Genomic DNA, 19,739 nt, shown 5'->3' with positions numbered 1-19,739 from the left:
CCTCAGCGGCGCCGCGGCCGTCGCCCTGCCGCCGGCGAGCGTCAGGCGGGGCGAGGGGGGGCCCGCTCCGCGCCCTTCCCCTTGCCCCCGCGCCCCGAGGATGGCAGCGCTGCCCGCAGAAGAGGCTGGCGGCCGCGTCCCTCCTCTTTTTTTTTCCGGCGGCGGCAGCGGCGGCGGCGGCGGATCATTGTTGTGTGGGAGGAGGGCAGCGGTGATGGACTTGATCTCCCGGGTCTCCTGCTGAGGCGGCAGCACAGCGCCCGCCGCCAGCCAGCACCCGGCAGGGCCGCGCCGCGCCGAGCAGCGAGCGACGGCCCCGGCGGCCGGGGGTCCGCGTCCGCGTCGCCGCTCCCGTCCTCCCGCACGCGGACACGCAGCGCCCTCCTCCTCCTCTGCCCTTTCATCCTTCGTCCCGGCGTCCTCCCTCGCGGTCTCCCGCGGCGGCAGATGTGCTTTGGGCCACCGCGCAGCTGGGACTATGGTGAAATTTCCAGCGCTCACTAACTACTGGCCCCTCATCCGCTTCCTGGTCCCTCTGGGCATCACCAACATCGCCATCGACTTCGGGGAGCAGGTAAGGCGCCGCCGCCCGCCCTCCCCCAGGGCCGCAGCGGGCAGGGACGCGACGCAAAGCGCAGCCGGGCCGGGCCCCGCCGTCTTCTGCCGCCAGCCCGGGAGCACCGGGGCTGCCCCGACCTCAGGCTGACGGGGAAGGACTTTTTAATTCCCCCGTGCATTTCGGGATTATATAACGTGACATTACATAATGCGTTCGAGGGGCTCTGCGCTTCTTTCCCCCGTCACCGCCCGGCGCTGCTGCAGCGGCGCGGTCCCCCCGCGGGGCCGTCCCGAAGGGAGGGCGTGCGGCGGCCGTCCCGGGGGTGGCCGCGGGGCTGCGGGCCGGTGATACCGTGCTGCTGGCCGCGGCCCTGCTTGAGACAGCTAGCGGGTACGTGCACCTCAGCCCTGCTCAGATACCCGAGTGCTGTGGGGAATCCCGGGATGTCCTGATCCCGGCTTACAACCTTTCGTACTTGTCCTCTGCTCTTTTGCTCTTCATTAAGGATGCTCATCTGTCATAGCATCATGCTGCAGAGAGCTCTGTGGTCTCTCCGTTTGGTGTTTATGACAGGTGAGGCCCCAGCCGTGTGTCCGGCTGTGATACAGGGGCTCACACCACCTTTTAACCAGAACGCTGTAAGCTCTTGATGTTAAACTGGGCAACCACAATAAGTATCGCATTCTGTACAGCTTTTCGCCTTGCTCCAGATCACTCAGTTTTCCAGATCACTCAGGAGCTCTTGGTTTGTCACTGGAGTAGGTGCCTGCTCCCATACTCCATAAGCAAAGATACCAGAAAACTAATGCGTACTTTCACCTGTTTATGAAGAGGAAAACCAAAGGACACATATTACAGTAGGAAAAAACAGTTATCATGTGTTTATCATGCTTATCTTAATCTCATTTTGCTTCCTAGTCCTTTAAATCTAAATAAGCTGTGATGTGAAAAAATTGCAGTTCCATCCTTGTCTAACAACTGAGTACCTTCCTACTGAATCAGTCTTTTGTAAATCATGCTTAGGGAAAAAAAGAAAAGGTAGAAGCAGCAAGGGAAATGGTGACTTAAATGCTAATAATTATGCCACAAAAATACATACAACAGAAGTTAAATTGAAAATAGTTCGTTCAGCAAATGCCATGTGACAGGTGCATGTATTCAGTGAACTCATACAAGGTCAGCTTCATTCAAAACCCACATCAATCTGTTAGGAACATCCTATCTTCGGTATGCTCTGAACTAGAATATGAAAAAATAACAAACAAAAGACCTCAATTGTATAAGTGAGCTCTTCTGTGTGATCTGGAATGAGTTACACAGCAGGGATGTTAATATGCGGATGATACTTATCTAGCTTATCTATCTTTTACAACAGCATGCAAAAACATCTCAGAAAGTGGATTTTGTTTGATAGCCATGGCATAGGTTGAGACTGGCCTTCTGGAGGTGTTAGGGTACCTATTTTTGAGTGACTGGATAGGTGTTTAATTAAAAAGGAAAAAATCTAGCAAGTAGTGAGACTGCTGAAGAAAACCTGTGATCAGTAGTGGGAGCTGTAAAGAGGCATTTTGTACCAGCCTAGTGAGAGCTTACCTACATGGAAATCAGGAAACTGAGGCAGGGACCAAGCCACTCCAGGTCAGAAGAAATCCTCTTATTGTCAAAAGGACAGTAATTGCATTGAATTCCATTGAAGTTTTACTTGTATTACATGCATTATTTTTAACACACATAGGATATTAGGACTTGTGTTGCTGAAAATACATTGGCTTTTTGAGCCAGTCACCTTTCTGCTCTCCAAAACTGTAATAATCTTAATGAAAGGCCTGAAAGGAAGCCACATGAATGGATGTGCCAACTGATAGCTCTGAAAGGGCTCCGGTATGTCCCTCAGTGAATGTATGCTTCGGATAAAAAAGATTTCTAGGAATGATAACGGCAGTCAAATTATCACGAAGTAAAGTGAACCCCTCTGGACAGTACTGTAAAAGAAACAGGAGAACTAGAGATCAGAAGTGAGAGATGACTGCAAAAAATGAGGCAGAGAATGTACATTGCGTGAGCAGGGAGGATAGGTGTTTAAAAATACCTTAAGTCAGAAACTTTTTTGGTATGTTGTGTTCATACATTGCTTTGTCAAGCAGGAAGGGTATTTGGAAGAAGTATTCAAATTACAGCCTTTGTAACAAAACCTAACAATATTAGCCTGGGTCTGAAGAGTGCAAAACACAGTCAGTCTTTTATTACTGGAAGGACTTTTCTAGGTGTCGATTAGTTTTGTTCAACAGCCAACATCAGTAGGAAGCTGCCAGATAGTTGTTAATGTTGCTGTCTCTGGATTTCTTGCAACTTTAAGGTATACGGAGTACTTGCAGAATGTATTTTGTGACTGCCATCCTTGTCCTGTACCATATGTTTTCTTTGACAATTTTGTTTAGTTGGTAGGAAGTAAAAAGCGCTGGAGCAGTGCTCATGAAAGCTGGCAGGTTCATCTCCTGCAGTTTGCTCAGCACCACTGTAGCCAGAGAGGAGTCTCCTGGTGACCCTGGAACCCTTGTCCAGCAGCACTTCATGCCAAGGCTGTATTACAGAGCTATTCCAGTTTGGTCATCTGACCTCGTCTGTTCAGCTCGTGAAACCTTCTTAGACAAATACCTGGTATCTTTTTGTACTAAAAAAAGTAATCCTAATGTATGACAGGGTAGATTGCCAGCAGATTGGTGAAGTAAACCATTTCTGATCCATTTCCATTACCTTCTGCAACCCATTTCTCTTACAATTTATTCACATATCTTTTAGGAAATTTTCTTCTGAGAGAAAGGCCTTCATGAAAATAACCATTTTCCCTTTTCTGCAGAAACAGTGTGTTTGTGCTTATGCATGCATGTGCAGGTATGTGTTTATTTACTTATCCTTATGTACACCCACAAATGCACAGGACAGAGCTTGGCACCAGCAGAAAAGAGATTAGTGCCTTCGTTCTGCCGGCAAGAGCGTTTCACTCTTAGAACCTTATCCCCGGATTCACTATTACCGGGTGCTTTAGATCAGGATTTGCACTACAATTCCTGACTTCTATGGAAAATGTTGTAAAGTGTACTTGGAAGGAAATAGATCAACTGCTCCCATGTGGGGAAGTAGAGCACAGCCTCAAACAACTCACCCAGCAAATAGCTGGGTGTAACCCTGTGCATTCAGAAATCTGTTGCTTTCCTCGTCGGTTTTCTATGTAACACACTTTCAGAGCTGCTCATGTATACCATGATGGGCTAATTTGTAGTTTATGTATTGTATTAGAACTATTACCAAGGGGTTGAGGTGAGGTGTAGTTTATTTAAGTGGCTTCCTCAGAAGTGCACTGTTAGCCTTCAGCAGGATGAAATACAGTTTGCAAGTACAGCTGGTGACTGTCTGCTGCTCATGGGAGAGATCAGGCAGATGGCAATACTTTGCAGTATCTGGACCCTCAGTGACCTATCTGTAGTGGTCCCTTATTTTTTCTAGTTATCTACTGGAACAGGGGTGCTTTGTCCGTTTACACTACAATGCAGCTGGGCCCTGAATCTTTAGTTTCAACTGATGTTGGCTAGGTAACTTTATTTTCAAACACTACTATTAGGCATGCAGACATAGTGTTCAGTGGCATGCAGCTACTTGGAAACTGAACCCAGGCAAGCAGAGTCCAACTGCCAATTTCTCCTGAAATCACAGGAGAGTTTGTGTCCTGCAGGGAACTGAGCACAGTTCAGTAGCTGGGATCAGGCAGGTGAACTATAAAGGAAGTGATAGAGATTTTGGATTCTAATATATATTTATTTTTTCCTAATAATTCTTCAAAAAACAAACTTTTTTTCTTGTATTTAAATGCATTTCTCTTTGTTTTTCCTTAAAAAAAAAAAAAAAAAAAGTTGCCAGAAAAGCTGAACAAGTCATGAATAATGTATCAAAAAGAATTAGTGAGTTTATCTTCTGTCCATGCCATTTGCAAACTGGTAGGGGGTTAAACATTTTGATTAATACTTTATGAAGCTCATTTTGGGGTAAGTGTTATTGTCTGGACTTTCAGAACAAGCATTTGGAGGGATTTGGGCCAGGTTTCGTAACCTCATTGTGCCACAGTTCATCTGGCTTTGAAGTGTATTCGTATGCCTGCTTCTGTGTCACAGGACCATAAGGAGTGCTCTAAGATGAAAGGTGCTGAGCAAGTGCTAAGTACTCCTGTTACTGCTGCTGCCAGAGGTCAGTGACTCAATGAAATTTTGCAGGACTTTAATATCACACAAACAAGGAACCCAGCAAGGTCTTGTAATTAGTGTAGACGATGACTGTATGCTATTACCACTAGCAAAGTGTGAGTATGATGGAAATACTCGATTTGTTTTTAACTAATATGGACTACAAGAAATTTTAAATTAAATTAGTAAATTAAGTCTTATCTGAAGGCATTGTATAGAATCAGAAACTAAACCTGCACAAAGTTGTGATTTGCAGGATGTTGATCTGAACACTCATGCTTCAGAGACTTTCTGTTTCTAGGCAAAGCGCATCTTCCATGCCAGCCTGAGTCCTACAGCCCTGGCTGCTAAACAGTTGTCTGCAAAGCACTTGGAGGTTTCAGGCCAGTGCTAAATGTTCTGCAGACCCTGTGGACAGTTCTTGAGAGTACGTGAGTGATTAATTATGCTTATGTGGCTGCATGGTTACGTGGTTAGTTGCAGTGGGCATTAAATGCCAGACACACCAGTCATACAGAGCATTTGCTAGAGTTTCACAGCAAGTGGCACACAGTGAGATCCAGGGAGAAGTCAAAGATCTAATAAAGTGCTAGCAGACAAAAGCTAAATCTCAGCAGTGCATTATTGTTCTTAACTGTAACAAAGATGCATTCTCTCAGCAGCTGAACTGATATGTATTTTCATTTGGTAACAGGTATGACACAAAATAAACAGGTAATGTAGAGTTGTGGATCTGCTTGGATATTACTAGAAATTGTCAGAACGATCCTCAGAATGAGGAGCCCATTCCTTGCTGTGCTCTGTGCTGCTGTGCTGTAGAATATCTAATCTGGACGTAGGATCTGTAGCGTGCTCCATCAGTACCTTTTTTTTCATCCAGCCCTCTCCTTCCTTCACAAGATTGATCAGCTCTTTGCTTTCCACCCTCACTGTTTCCCCCCCTTTCCCCTCCCCGCAATCAGAATTTGCCCAGTAGGTTGTTATAAAACTTCTTGGTCTGTGGGTTGGAAGCTATTCTCCCTACCAGAAGATTAAGTGGTGTGCTGGGAGAGCAGGGGTATTTACTATATTGCCCTAGTGGTCCCCCTTGGACAGAGGGCTCTTTCTGGACTTATCCCAGTCCCTCCCTGTGGAAGAATCATGTTGTGGCCAAGTACTCCAGCTGCATGCTGGGGGACAGGGCACTTGAAGTCTTCCCCTTCCTTCAGTGAAGTCCAGTAGATGAAAACAGAATCAGTAAGAACAGATATACCCCAAGTCTAATTTTAAAGCATTGTTTCAAAACTTGAGTTTCGAAAAGGTTTTGAACCACCGTACTCTGCATCATAGAAGAAAAAGCAAAACTTCTTTTTCTGAGTCAAATAGTTTCAGGTCTTTTGTTCATTTCTTTCTCAAAAGCATTTCTGTTTACATTTAATTTGATCTGAACTCATTTATTTTTAATCTTTGCTCACTTTGCTGCTACATGGATAACTTGGATGTGTACAAAACCTTGAATGGCATGACCAGTCTTATGACTATTTGAAGATAAGTGACTGCTTCTATATGCAAAGAAGGCACAGATGCTAGGCTCCAGCTCTGAAAGTATAGATTCTAACTATTAATTGACTTGATCCTAGACAAGGCATTTATCCCTTTCTTTGTGTGAGTCTTGTCAGTTCCAAAATAGAGTTGTGTTTCACAAGGCAGTTACAAAGTTTATTCCTTCATGTTTGTAAAACATGGATGTAAGTTGCTGTATAAATAGAAAATGTAAATATAGCTGCCAACTCATGCAGAAACCTCCATGCATAAAACTGAGCAATTCCAAACAGATTTTGCTTTGTAGCTACTTTGAGAAATCTGTGATGTTCTTAAATAGCATATATTACTGCTAAGCTCAATTCCAGTTTAAATGGCATGTCAGAACATGCATTTGTACAAAAGAGAAAAGGAAAATTTGTGATGACCTTAGATTTCAATGAATTAATCTAACTAGGTATTGGTACCTCGTCCTTTCAGTACATGGAATGCTGTGGATTTTGGGGAGGGAGAAGCAGGGACATTAATATGAAAGCACACTAGCAGATTATATTTTTTTCTGCTTGCTTCATCTTCTACTGACATGTTCCTGTAGCTATGGTATAGGCTGCTGCTGCCTCTTCCAATAGCCATTCCATAACCATTAGCTTGAGAATTAAAAAGAATGGCCATGGGAACAAGAGACCTGAATGGCCCATGAACTTCTGCTCCTGAAACAGCAGAGCTCTGCAGTTCTCCACCTTCTGTTTGCTCTGTGATATCACTGCTGTGGAAGATTTTGCACAGAGCCTTGTTACCCTACATTAAAGTTTGTTTGCATGTGCAGTTTTTCTTGATTAGTTCCTTTCTGATATACAGTAAAATAAAAGTGCCTGCATAAAATGTTAACTACAAATTAATTCAAGGTGTAAACAAGCCTTTGGTTTCAAGGAATGCTGAAGTACAGCATTGCTATTTGTGAACGCAGTTTATTTCCATACCCATTTCAAGAGCATACTGGAAAAGACAAAGGACAAATACTGGAGAGTAAACAACAGTTTGCTAAAAATAAAACATAGTGTTAGAATGGAATGAAATAATATTTAATTATTTTCTCCAATATTATGCGAGTAATTCACTGTTTCTTGTTTGGCAGGAGTATTACTGCTGGAGAAGGGGTGATGGCATGCCCAGTTTGCTTTGCTGATATGGCACCATTTCTTGTTGGTGGCTCGACAAGGGTCCAGCTTTTAGTGTGGGAAGTGTTTTGACTACATTGTTGGAACTGGCAAGAATAAACTGTAACGCACAACTTAATTTCAAATGACTCGCTCTAGAGAGCTCTTTTGCTTTGCAGTTGAATTGCTATGGCCGTTGTTTCCAACCTTTTTCAATTTTACTGCTCTGAAAAGCTTCCAGTGGAGATGCAGAAAGAACATCCATACAAGTTGGATGGCGCATTAATGTTTACATTTTTCTCAGTTACCTGCCTCTGATGTCTTGTACATAGTTTTTTTTAGTACAGTTCAGGTTTTGTGGGCCATATGTCAAACACAACACCCTAACTGCGACCATTTTTTTTTCCTGAATAAAGTCACATAAGTAGAGTATGTAGGCACAAGGGGCAAAATTTCACTCCATCCACTGTTGTTTTTAGTGACAGTATTTGACATTTACTTCCCCAAAAATATAGGATTTATGTTTGTATTTTATTAGATCATTTCTGTATTTGCATTGTAGTCTCACTGTGTTCGCCCTTCTTTCATTCTGCTGCAAATCAGGGACCAGTGTCTTAATTTTATAACCTCTGTTTCTGTGAATGGCAGCTGCTGCTCTCTAGCCATGGAAGGTAAGGTGAGCTGAACTGAGGCAGGCCTCAGGCAGCTCCCTGCCTGTTACGAAGATTTTCACTGCTGTGCCATACCAATATGCTCCAAGAAGTTGGGAGCCTTTGATCTGAAACTGTAGTTCTGCAGATGCAAGACAGGCTTGCACAAGTCCAGCATTACCATTCCCTCTGTCACCAATTAAAAAGTGTTTAGCACATTTGAAGAGAAAATAAGTAGTTAACAGTATTATAGTATTACAGGGCAGGAAGACACTTTACATTTTCAGTTCTGTTAACAGGGAATAAAATGTCCGTTACGTAAGGAGAAATATTATAGAAATGAAATATTTATAGCTTGGAAAAAAAAAAAAGAACTTGATAGCTGTCTGCAGTTCTGTGAACTGCAGTGTGATTATGGTGGAGAAGAAACAGTGTTAGCTAGGTCAGTGCTTCAGAGGAGAACATGTCCCAGAGCAATAAGAGAGGTTGAAGCAATTAAACATAATTTAGACCAGAAAGGTTTCCAGATAATTTTTCCAAGTAAAATGCAGTAGTTGTTCCAGCTCATACGTTATTTAGTTCTAAAATATGTTGGCATGAATAGTGCTAGGCTTTAGATGGCATTAGATGTTGGTGACATTTTACATAGGCTCAAATTCAGTGAATTGCTGAAAGCAAATATTGTGATCGATGTAACATACTGTACATGATAAATCAAACCTGAAGACCACTCTCTCTGGTGAGAGAGTCAAGCAACTGGGAATCTATGAACTTCTCAAAAAAGATCAGTGCAATCTAGAAGGGCAGTGTAGTTAAGGACAGTTAACATGGACTTTACTTTGTACAAGGACTCAGAGGTTTGGTATTTCTGATATTAATTTCAATCACTTTGGCTTTTGTGATTATGATACAATTTTCTTACATGATAATATTCTGTTTTTAACACAACAATTCCCAAGTTCAGTGTACTGAGATGGCTTGTTAGGAAATCAGTTATGTACTTAATTAAGTATTGTGAAGTCCCTTTCATGTTCATTTTAGAAGTGTGCAGTGGAACAGCGTATTCTTTGCTACCTGAGCAAGCAATATGCAACTCTAGAGTCTTGGGGGCAGAGCTGGGGAAAAGAATGCAAACAATTTGAGGTTCTCAGGATCCAAGGAGCCTTCTAGTGTGAAGGAAATTGAGTGTTGGAATTTCCTCAGTGTGGAAAAAGAGAGATCTTACCTCTCATTTTACAATGGAGGTTTGCAGAGCGTCTCTTAATAACAGCGTCTCTATCTCTTTAAAAGAGATAGCTGCCTTGAGAAGACACTCAGCAGACACAAAGGGTGTTTTGGTTACTGTGATGACATAAAATACATGTCCTTTCCACACAGTAGTCTTTTCAGTTCACTACTGTGGTTCATTTGCTTTGCCTTGTTGTCTGTTGGGTACTGAAACAGTTTAGTTACACAGGCATCCAATCTGCTCACAAGTAGCTACCAATATCTGACTTGGGCAGGGAAGGGCATCATGGATGTGCACATGGATTTCCCAGGTAATTTACTGGCAGCAAAGGGAAGGCAGGGCTCAGATCCCTTGTTCTAGTCTCAGCCTCTGGAAGGGATGTGTGGGCAAGCACATCTCTCCTTGTTTTCATCCCATTCAAACTCTTGCCTTCCTTGAGGGATCACATCCTGATAGTCTCAGACAGTCATTTGGTCCTTGCCCTGTTATTAGCTTTTGTAATTTACTTCATCAAACCACCTCACTTCCTCATCCACTCTAGCATTCTGGAAATGACTTGGAACACTTGAGTTAATTGCAATCCACCGACCAAGAAGCTGCTTACGGAGAGGAGTTCAAACCTGCTGCCAGTGATAGCAGGAAGAACCTGATAAACATGGGATGAGCTTGGGAAGACAGCTGGTTTCCCTCGTTCCCTCATTCACTAGCACCCGTGCACTGTCTGTAGGCTGCCCCACAGTTGGTAGGGAATAAATCTTCCCTTCTCAGTGTATGGATCATCTTCGCTATCAAACTTTAATCTCTTATCTCTTGCTCATACTTTTTTTGAAGCCCATTAAAATAACCTCAGTTTTTTGTCACAGAGATGTTTCTGTCAATTTTAGTCTGCTCTTCAATAGTACAAAATGATTGATAACATGTAGCCACAAGTCTACTATGGCAGCATGATCAGCTTGCCCCTATTTATGTCCAGTCATGACGGTTTCGCAGTCTGAAGCATTTGCTTTAGAAGAGAAAGGAAGTTTAAACCATAAAACATTTTTAAGATCCACAAAAACCCTTCTGTTTGCTCCAGGTAAATACATTTCTCAATTGCTTCTCTAATACAAAAGATAAATGTGCATAAACATGCACATAGAGTGAGCATGAAAAGAGAATACATTTACAGAAAAATGGTTCACTGAGTGGTACTAAGTATTGTGCTGATTACTCACTACTTTGCATGTGCGACAAGGTGGCTACAGAAAGGACAAAAGCTGCATGTGGAACTATCTAGGTATTTTCATGTGTGCATGACTGTCTTCTGTAGTTTGAGACACCTCTGGTTACATGCTACAGTTCTGGTTGCATGTGCAAGTGTGGCTTTATTTTTGAATAATTGATTTTCTACATGAATCTCATCTTCTTGAAATATAACCTAGAAGCACTCCTGCTCACGGCACCACTGTTCTTTATATACTTGTGGGCAGACATTTTGCTTCAGAGCTTTTTATTTCAAAGCATGAAAGCATGACGACCTTTCAGCATTCGCCGGCTTGTTCTTATATGAGCTTTCTGAGATACAGTCAACGGTCTACTGGTTAGGACATGCTCCAGCATTGTAATCATCTTTGGAAGAGCTTTTTTCAGCAAGGCCTTCTGGATTTGTTATAAGAAGTGTTGTTGGTTGTTTTTTTTTCTTGCTGATACTGTTCAGAGGCCAACATTTCTCCCTTCAATAAATTTATGAGGAAACACGGCAGGTAGCCTGCTTGACACTTTCTTATATTCTAGGGTTGACCTATTGGTGAGCTTTGAATCACTCTCCAGAAAGGCAGCTGTGAGCTAGCTTCTCCAATTCACAGCGTCCCTTTTTTGTCACCTGCAATCTCCAGCCTCCTTATGAGCAGTTGTATTGCCAAAGACATCTTAGCTAGCAAAGGCACAATCCTTGCCTCTGAACTTAGTGAAGAGAATGTATGTTAAGCTGCATATTTGTGAGGGTTCACTCAGGCTTGTGGTAATCTGCAAATGTGGGTTCTTCTGTGTTGAATGTATCTACTGATTTAAAGGTGGAAATGGGGCAAGTGGTTAAAGAAGGTTCTAGATTAAGGAGGAATCTGCAGGAAAGGAAAAAGCCTGGCAACTTTTGCTTTAGCAGTACCAGGACATCCCACAAGTGTGCAACTAAGGCCTATCTCAAGTCACAAGAGCTTTTCACCTCAGAAGAAAAACTAAGATATTTACATACCATGTGGCTGTGGGGCCATACTTTCATGACTGATGTCTTGCTGAATAACAGACATTTTTTCCTCCCTCATTCCGCTCTAAGTCTAAAGCGAACAAAACCAGGATAAACTTAGATTAACAAGAAAGCAGTTGGCTTCTCTATGACCACTACAGAGGAGAATGTTAAGCAATACAAGTCCAACGGGTGATAAAGGATAATCTGCTTTGAACTGTAGAAATATATGGAAAGAAAATCATGACTCACTACTATCCCTGATCTTTTTTAAGTACAGATAATTATAGTAGCTTCACCCCCAAAAGAAACCATTATGTATCAATAGTGGTATCAGAAGAGTTTGCCTTACCTCTTAAGAACTCTTGAGTATGAGCTGAATGGCAAGAAATAAGTAAATCACCTATACATGTCTACAGCTGGAAGAATAAAGAGTGTTTTAAGGTTTTTTTAGTCTTAACAGGCTCTTAGCATTAGGGACTCTAAACACTTTGCTGTTGACACAGGGTAGGGGGGAGTGATACACAAACAGCTTGAATGATTACAAAGAAAGAAAGATTAGTAGCCATTTTGCAAGAGGTTATTAGAGCAACTTCTAGGATTTAGTTTCAAAGACAACTCCAAGCTTTAGCATCTCTCATTTGCTCTCTGTAAGGAGTAGTGCCTCTGTCTCATGACATTTAGTATCAAATACACGTCTTTCTGTTTTGACTAGATAAGATTCTGTAAGCCTCAAGTCTACTGTGTCTGTCCCTTCTTCATGATTCCTTTGTGAAAGCAAGAAAACATCCCATTGAGAAACAGGATATAAAAATAAGGATCCCTGCATATCACTCAATCCTTTTTTTTCTCTTCCACTGCATGGCATCACACCAATGAAGCACAAGCGGCCATCTGCAGCCTGACAAATTGAATCCAAGAGGACCTGCCATCATCAGTTTAAGCTTCAAGTACACATTTTGGCCTCTTTACTTGCTTACATATGTTTATGTAAAAGTGACTGTGTCACATCGTTTGCCTTCAGCTGAGTCCACCATCAGGTCCTGTGCCTCGCTGGCTCCAACACTGGGCAGCTCCTGAGCTCCTCAGCCACCACTCCTTTCCGTGGCGTCACTGACTAACGCTCTTGTCTCCAGAGCTGTCTGTAATCTTCAGGGATCTGCTAACTTGCTGTCATCTCATAAATCTAATTTTCTTTTGCTGTGCCTTTTCCAAGGGCTTTCCTCAGAATATTTTCTCTTAGCATTTGTAGGCAAACTGCCACCGTGGTAATGACAGCAAGGTTCCCATTGCTAAGCCCCTCATAAATGAGAGGCCCAGCTCCAGAAGAGGAATGCTTCACTTGACATCTTTTTGATATCTGTGTGCTTTGATTTTAGGCCCAAGCTAAGCACATGCACTGGTATGTATCTCATATGAGGCGGCAAGGCTTCAAGTTAAGAATGTGTGCTTTGCAAAGCTACAGGACTTTATGTAGCAATTAGTCCATGCTTGTCTCTTCTTACTCCTGCAAACATGCAGTTGTGGTGCCAGGAAACCTGCTGTCTGGCTAACTTTATTTCTCCTTCCCATCCCACTGTGCTTGAGTAAGCTCTGGGTCAGTGTTGTTCAGAGGCTTTCTCTCCTAGCTGGCAAGTTGCCTAGCTGCAGTGCTGGCAAGATGTAGATGTGACTGCTCTGCCACTGCCAGTGACCTGTGGCTCTCTCTTGTCCTCACCCTCAGTTGCTTGTTTTAGATTCCTGTTCAGCACGATGATGTGTAGGGGGAACAGTGACATTTTTCTTCCTGCGTGCTAGCATCTGATGGCATGTGGTGAATGCTTGCTCTCCTCACTGTTTTTTTAAGATGTTGCACACAAAGGTCAAAGTGATTATTCTCTCACTAAGTCTTAAAGCCAATTTCTGGATCACAGACGAGAATATCATTGCCTGCATTCCTTACATGACTGCTCATCCTGCTGTAGCTGACCGATGATGTTTTCTTACCTGCAAGGTCAGAGATAAAGATGTTGAAGTGCTGAGGGAAACTAATCTCACCAAAGCCTCTTTTGGATCACAGAATCATTCTGTTCTTTGGTGTATTCTTTTAAAAGCAGTTCTTTTTGGAAGCCTTGGAGAAGCATGTCGAACTCAGTCATTTGTAAATGTCATGAATATATTGTGTGAGGCATTCCAGATGTTGTGAAGTAGGTGTTCAAGGGAAGGTTTCAGAAAGAGATGTATCCATTGTTAACTTGTGCAACAGAATTTCATCTTGACGGAATTTGGTGATGTTTATAATCATTCTTAACAATATAAATATTTTTAAAATGCTATATATAATTTGATTTCAGACATTTTCAGGTCATAAGTAAATTAGTAAGCTTGTTCCAAAGCGGAGATGAATGACACGAACAGCATGATGTGAGTCAGACCCATTACCTGTTCTAAATTAAACTAGTCCTGAGCCAAGATTGATCTTAAGACAGTGAAAATATCCCCACTTCACAGAAACTGATGACGTTTCTAGTTTTATAGTGAAGTAAAAGTAAAGCAGAAGAGCTGGGGACAGTAAAGAAGCAACAAACTGACTAGCATGCAGGAAAGAACAGAAACATTCAACAAGCAGTAAATACTCTGAATAAAAAAGTTATAGGAATAATAGCTTCAGGGGATAGGTTTTTTGGCTTGCCTAGCACTTCCAAGAATTTGGATTGTAGATTTCTGTGTTTACCAAAGTAGGTTCATCTCCTAATGAAAATGAATGGATGTTTCCCTACTGAGGCACTGCAAACTGTTTGAAATATCACTTGCAAAGGGCTTCTGTTCTCTGGAAAAAGAAAGAAGTATATGAAATACACAAGGATGACATAAAGGGGAGAAAATCGGAAAGCTTGGAGGATTTATCTGATGGTCTGCCTCCCAACAGAGATAAAAAATATATATATTAATATATGACTCAACTGAGATTTCATCTGGGGTTTCTTTGCACATGCTTCTGGCTGGACATGCTTAAAGCAGGTCAATTGAAGCTTGTTCAAAAGATTAGGGGAAAAAAAAAAACAGCACAACAAAACCCTTCAAACAATTAGTTTCTTCACTTCTTATTATCTTATCTGGGAAGGAGAAGCTGAAAGAACTTGATTACTGTATTCCAGTGAAGATGATCAGAGCATAATTAAGGTTGTTTTTTGGAGGTAGATAAGGTAAGGTGTTTGCCTACTCACAGACAAGAGCAAGCTGAGTAGCAGTATTTGAGTATTAGCAGACAGGGACTACTTTAATGCTGGAAGTGAAGAAGGCTTCAGGCTGCCAAAAGGATGAGGGCTCTGGACAGATCAGGGACAGGCAAACTGAACTATATGGTTTTAAGATTGAGTTAATGAAAGCCATTCTGTTGCATGTGTCCCAGGAGCACAGCAAAGAACTGAAGCCTATGTTCTTGGAAGAAGGAAGAAGAACTTGGTACAGACCACTATCATTTTATATGTATCTATCTATCTCTAATATGTGATCCATACAAAAGAAGAGAATCCTTTTTGGTGGAGTTTCAAGAAATCAGATGCTCTGACCTTAGCTTATGCTGTTGTAGTCATTATCTAAGAGAACCTGCTAGTTCAGTTTAAGTCCTAATTTTGAAGGCTTTTTTTTCTTATAGCATATTTTTAAAATCTAACTGAATATGCAGCAGTTCTAAAGTACTGTTTTTTTTTTCCAAAAGAAATCATTGCTTACAAGAGACCCACACAAAACCACTAGCCGTTCTCCTGGAGGTACAGCAGAGAATTAGGATGCCTGGTTCCCGGAAACACGAGATGTCCCCTCACCCAGAACTATGGAGGCAGGGCTGCTGCTTCTGCTGCACTGACATTACTGCTGGTGCTGGCACGGGTGAACAAATGAAGCTCTGTTCATTTTATGCTCCAGCAGAATGAGCGTGGGGGTGGGGGGTGACAGGAGAGAGATGAGCTTGAGGATGGAGGCTGCTCAGTCACATGAGGAAAAATATAATGAGAGAAGACAACGGAGATTCAAGTTCATAAAGAAGGATTTTCAAAGATAACACGTTAAACAAAATTTGCAAGGGTTTAGCAATGCCCTTTTATCACTGCTCACAGGGTAGCTTATCTGTTCATTTCTTCTATTTTGCATGCTAATGATAAATCAGAGCCGAGCTTTAGTGTTTGCTTTGTCATTGCCATTGAGCCTGATTTAGGATAATCTTAATACATGAAATACCTTCCCATTTTCTCTTCGCTTATGTGTTCTCCCAGCATCCCAAATAGCAGGCAAGCATTCTGGTTTGAAAATCTTTTTAAACATTGCTGCTATAGCATATTCTTAGTAATATCAGAAGTGCCTGAAGAACATTGAAGGGGAAAGCATGCAGTCTACACTAAGAGAGAATTGCTTAACTCCCTTAGGGCACTTTGAAAATCACAGTCTGTGTATTTCCATCCATTTGAATTACGCTGCTTTAGTCCTTCTGAAAGCATAGCAACCACAATTACAGTAATGAGCCGTTACAAGAAAAATATCTATCACAAGCTCTATATGATGCAGTATATTCACTTCGGAAGTGTGACATTTTAGAAACAAGGGTATTAAATATGCTGGTGTCTGCATAAATGCAGTGACCAAGAAGCTCTAGTTATGTTACTCTAGTTAATTAAAAATGAGCTTTTAAAATGATTTTATGATGTGAATGGTACAAGGTGTCTTGTAAGAAGAGCAAATGAGAGACAGTAGAGGCTTACTTCTGTGTCTCAGAAGCATAGCATCCTCATCTGGTTGAATCAAGATTGAGGTAAACGGGAACTGTGTGTGGTTAGGGTGTTTCTGTGTTCTTTTTAGCTGTGTCACGTGTTTCTGAGTGTCTGAGTGCTGACTGAGCACTCTGCTTACAATGAAGAGAAGCAAACAGACAGAGCATCAGGAGCATAGTATCTGCTTCAGCCTGCTGGCCTCTCTACCCCTGCTCCATATTCAGCACTGCCAAAGAGGAACAGCCTGGGAGAGGACAAGGCAACGGTTTTGTCTGAGTCTGCCTTCCATGATACAAGCAGGGATGTGAATCCTTCTGCCACTCTTGTTCTCAAGGACTTTTTTCAGATCCCATGCTTTTATGATTGTGAAGAAACATTTGTATTGCAGGACTGGCAGTAGGCCCTGGCCTATGTGCAAGGGGACTGGATGTGTACAACTAAGAGAGGATTCCTGTCCCCAAAATACACTGGGATTAATTAGTGTTGGCACTTAGCAGGTTTTTACAAAGTAGCAGCCTTTGTCTCCAGCCATCCCCAGCTCTGGATGTCTCAGAATGCGGCTGGAGTCCTTACAGTGCACTCACTTGTGCATATTCTGTCCCACTGGGGACAATTCTTCCACAAATAGAGTGGCAGGTCTGTTTACTGCACTGTTTACACCCTAGACTCAGTGAAGTTTAAGTCTTTCTACAGTGTGGCTGTGCTCACCATCTCTAATGATCATTCTTCATTACTAGACTACACGTATGTGAAAAATGGTGCAGTTTGGGCATTTTCCTGAATATGTGCCCCTCATTAAGAGAGGCACAATGCTCCCAAAAGCTATTGGTACATAGGAAACTCGTTAGAATTTGGAGAAAATGTTTTTGGTTTTTTTTTTTCGGTCTTTAAAGATTGTGATCTTTTTAATTCACTGTTGGTAGAGAATTAGAAATTTGCTGTATCATTGTTAACTAAGCAGAATAAAGACCATCTGCAAACAGAAATTTATGCTGCCTGTGCAAAGAGGTTTCAGCCACTGAAACTATGGAATTATCAGAAATAATCTGCTCTATGAACATGAATATTGTCTACAGTGATGAGCTTCCAGAGAAGCAGAGGTCTGGGAAAAAGGATGAAGGAGAATATCACATGACATAAAAGCAGCTCCAGTTCTTACAGGCTCACTGGAAAATTGTGGTTGTCTGTAATATCCGATACCCCCAGAAAAAATACAAGAGCCATGATAAATAAATGCAGTCCTCATCCAGAACATTCTGTAGAGTTCCCATACGCTTGGTGGGAACTTCTTGCACATTAACATTGAAGCCATGCAAAAACATGACCTTGAAAGTGAACAGGAGGAGGAGATTTTAGAAAGGATAACTTATCTTCTTAATGACACTGAAGAATAAGACACTCAGGAGAAACCCAATAGCATCAGCTGTAAAGGTCTCGTTTCCACTGTCAAGGATGAAAAAGAAGGCCTTTAAGAAAGAGAGGCAGTAAATTTGCTTTCCAACTCCTTTATCACCCATTACATAGAAAGCCTGAGGGAGTGACATCTTACAATTGGAAAGAGCCTTAATGGCCCAAAACTCAGCCCAGATCTTGGAACAAAAGCTATAGTCATCACATTTCTTTGCTTTCAGGACAAAGAACTTATTATGTAAAAAGCAGAATAAAACTCAGCAGCTCGGGATATGCCAATAAGCAAATCTTTCTTTACTCAGACAAGAAAAAAGAAAAGATCAGGAGGGAGGAACAAATGCAAGTTTTCAAACAGCAGTCTGTTAGCCAGTCAGACCAGTGCGGATTTAGGATGAAGGTCCACCATTTTTCACCTGCAGGGAATTAGGTCATCTGTTCCCCTTACATTTTCACTTGTATAATCAAAGTCATTGGCTCTAACAGTTCTGCATCTTCTTGCAGAAGTTTGTGCTGTAGTAAGAGCCAGGGAACTGTAATTCTTCATATAATACGGTTCTACTTGATTTACTTCTGATAGTATAGAGTTGAAATCATTACGAAGTGCTTATTACATATTAATAGTGTTTCAGAAAAAAGGGAGATGAAAGAATAGAGAAACTGGTAGTTGACATACCTGTATTTCAACTGTCTTACCTGTATTATATATAAATACCTGTATTACTGTCTTAAAAATACCTCTGTCTTGTACTAACGCTGTCACCATGTCCTTTTTTGCCATAGACAAAAGCAGGAGGTTAGCAACAATTATCACTATAATAAGACACTCTCAGGAAACAATCGGCTGTCACTGGGTCTCCAAGATGTGCTGGCTGCTGGGTCTCCTTCCAAAGAAGTTGGTTTTGCCTACCAGTGGAACTGGCTCAGTTGTATTTATAATACTAATATCAGAAACAGAAAAGAGGATTAGTTCAGCCAAATTTAGTAACAGCTTGTGAACAAACCTTAGACATCTCAAAGTCAGAAAGGCTGTGCAAGAGCTGTAGAGATCAAACAGTATCAGTTGCAGTACTGTGTTTCAGAAAAAAAGAGATTTAATGGAAAAAGTTGCTGATGATGATAAGATATAGCCCTGAACAAATATACAGTCCTATTCAAAGAAAGAAAAATGCCTCTGCTGTACAATTGAAGTGATTTACTCAATTCACCACATTTCACAAGTCTGTATTTCAGCTTTTTTCAGAGAGTTACAGTATCTGTTAAGTGGTGAGCATGCAGATTTACAGATACTAAAGCAAAGCTTAACGTAAAAATTATTAAGTGTTCTTGTGCATAGGAGAGGATTATTTCGTTATGATGTCTTGGTTGACTTACTGTATCTTGTATCTGGAGAATGCAGACTTTGAAAACAGTGCAGTTTTTATTTTTAAATACACATTGCTATAGTTCAGTAACAGTATTCTGTATGTTTAAGCCATGTTTCATTCTAGATCATATAGGCTGTTGGTTTTTAGTATCTGAAAATCTAGCATCTTCTATTTAAAAAATACCACAGAATGTATAAATTGTTCTCTTTTTCTCTCTCTTTTTTTTTTTTTAAGATAGTTAGGCACCGGAACTTTAAAACTTTAATCCCGTATTTACTGTTACAGTCATAGTCAAAAAGACTTTTTTCTGCAGTAAGCCAAAGGCCCACCTTTTCAACTCAGTTCATTGCTTTGACAGTTTGTGCTTTGCCTGCTAGCAAACACCTGCCTCCAATTTCTATGCAAATGCTCTTGATCACATGTATCTGAGTCATGCTTCTTTTGGAAACATATGTAATGAATTCTCTAAATATCAAGCTGACTTGGTATTCCACTGAACTGCCAGCTATTCACTGCTTCCTTCAGTTGGGTAGCATTCAGTGAGCTAGGGTGTTGTTGTAGAATCAGTATAGGTATTAGCCCTCAGTAATTCGTAACTATGTGGTCAGTATAATTGAAAACAAAATGTGAATAAAATACCTGTCAGAGT

At 41.5% G+C, this 19,739-nt stretch overlaps 1 protein-coding gene and 1 long non-coding RNA gene across 3 annotated transcripts in view; both read left to right on the top strand.

The window, feature by feature from the left end:
- Positions 1-19,739, top strand: part of ANKH (ANKH inorganic pyrophosphate transport regulator) — a 119,849-nt gene that overhangs the window by 21,545 nt on the left and 78,565 nt on the right. The window contains exon 1 of one of the 2 annotated variants that reach the window (XM_042835156.1): positions 356-574. The exons of the other annotated variant lie outside the window; for it this stretch is intronic. Within the exon in view, the coding sequence (XP_042691090.1) occupies positions 479-574 (96 nt within the window). The 5' untranslated portion in view covers positions 356-478. Of the gene's footprint in view, positions 1-355; positions 575-19,739 lie in introns of those variants that run through there. 2 annotated transcript variants of the gene reach the window in all.
- On the top strand, positions 924-19,272 carry LOC122169207. The gene is made up of 2 exons (XR_006171531.1): positions 924-5,221; positions 7,451-19,272. It is a non-coding gene; the product is annotated as an uncharacterized LOC122169207 (long non-coding RNA).

Source organism: Centrocercus urophasianus, unplaced genomic scaffold, assembly GCF_019232065.1.
Source record: "Centrocercus urophasianus isolate 14NV4802_14NV808 unplaced genomic scaffold, USGS_Curo_1.0 seq_11, whole genome shotgun sequence".
Classification (NCBI taxonomy): domain Eukaryota; kingdom Metazoa; phylum Chordata; class Aves; order Galliformes; family Phasianidae; genus Centrocercus; species Centrocercus urophasianus.
This window is presented reverse-complemented; position numbering and strand designations above follow the sequence as displayed.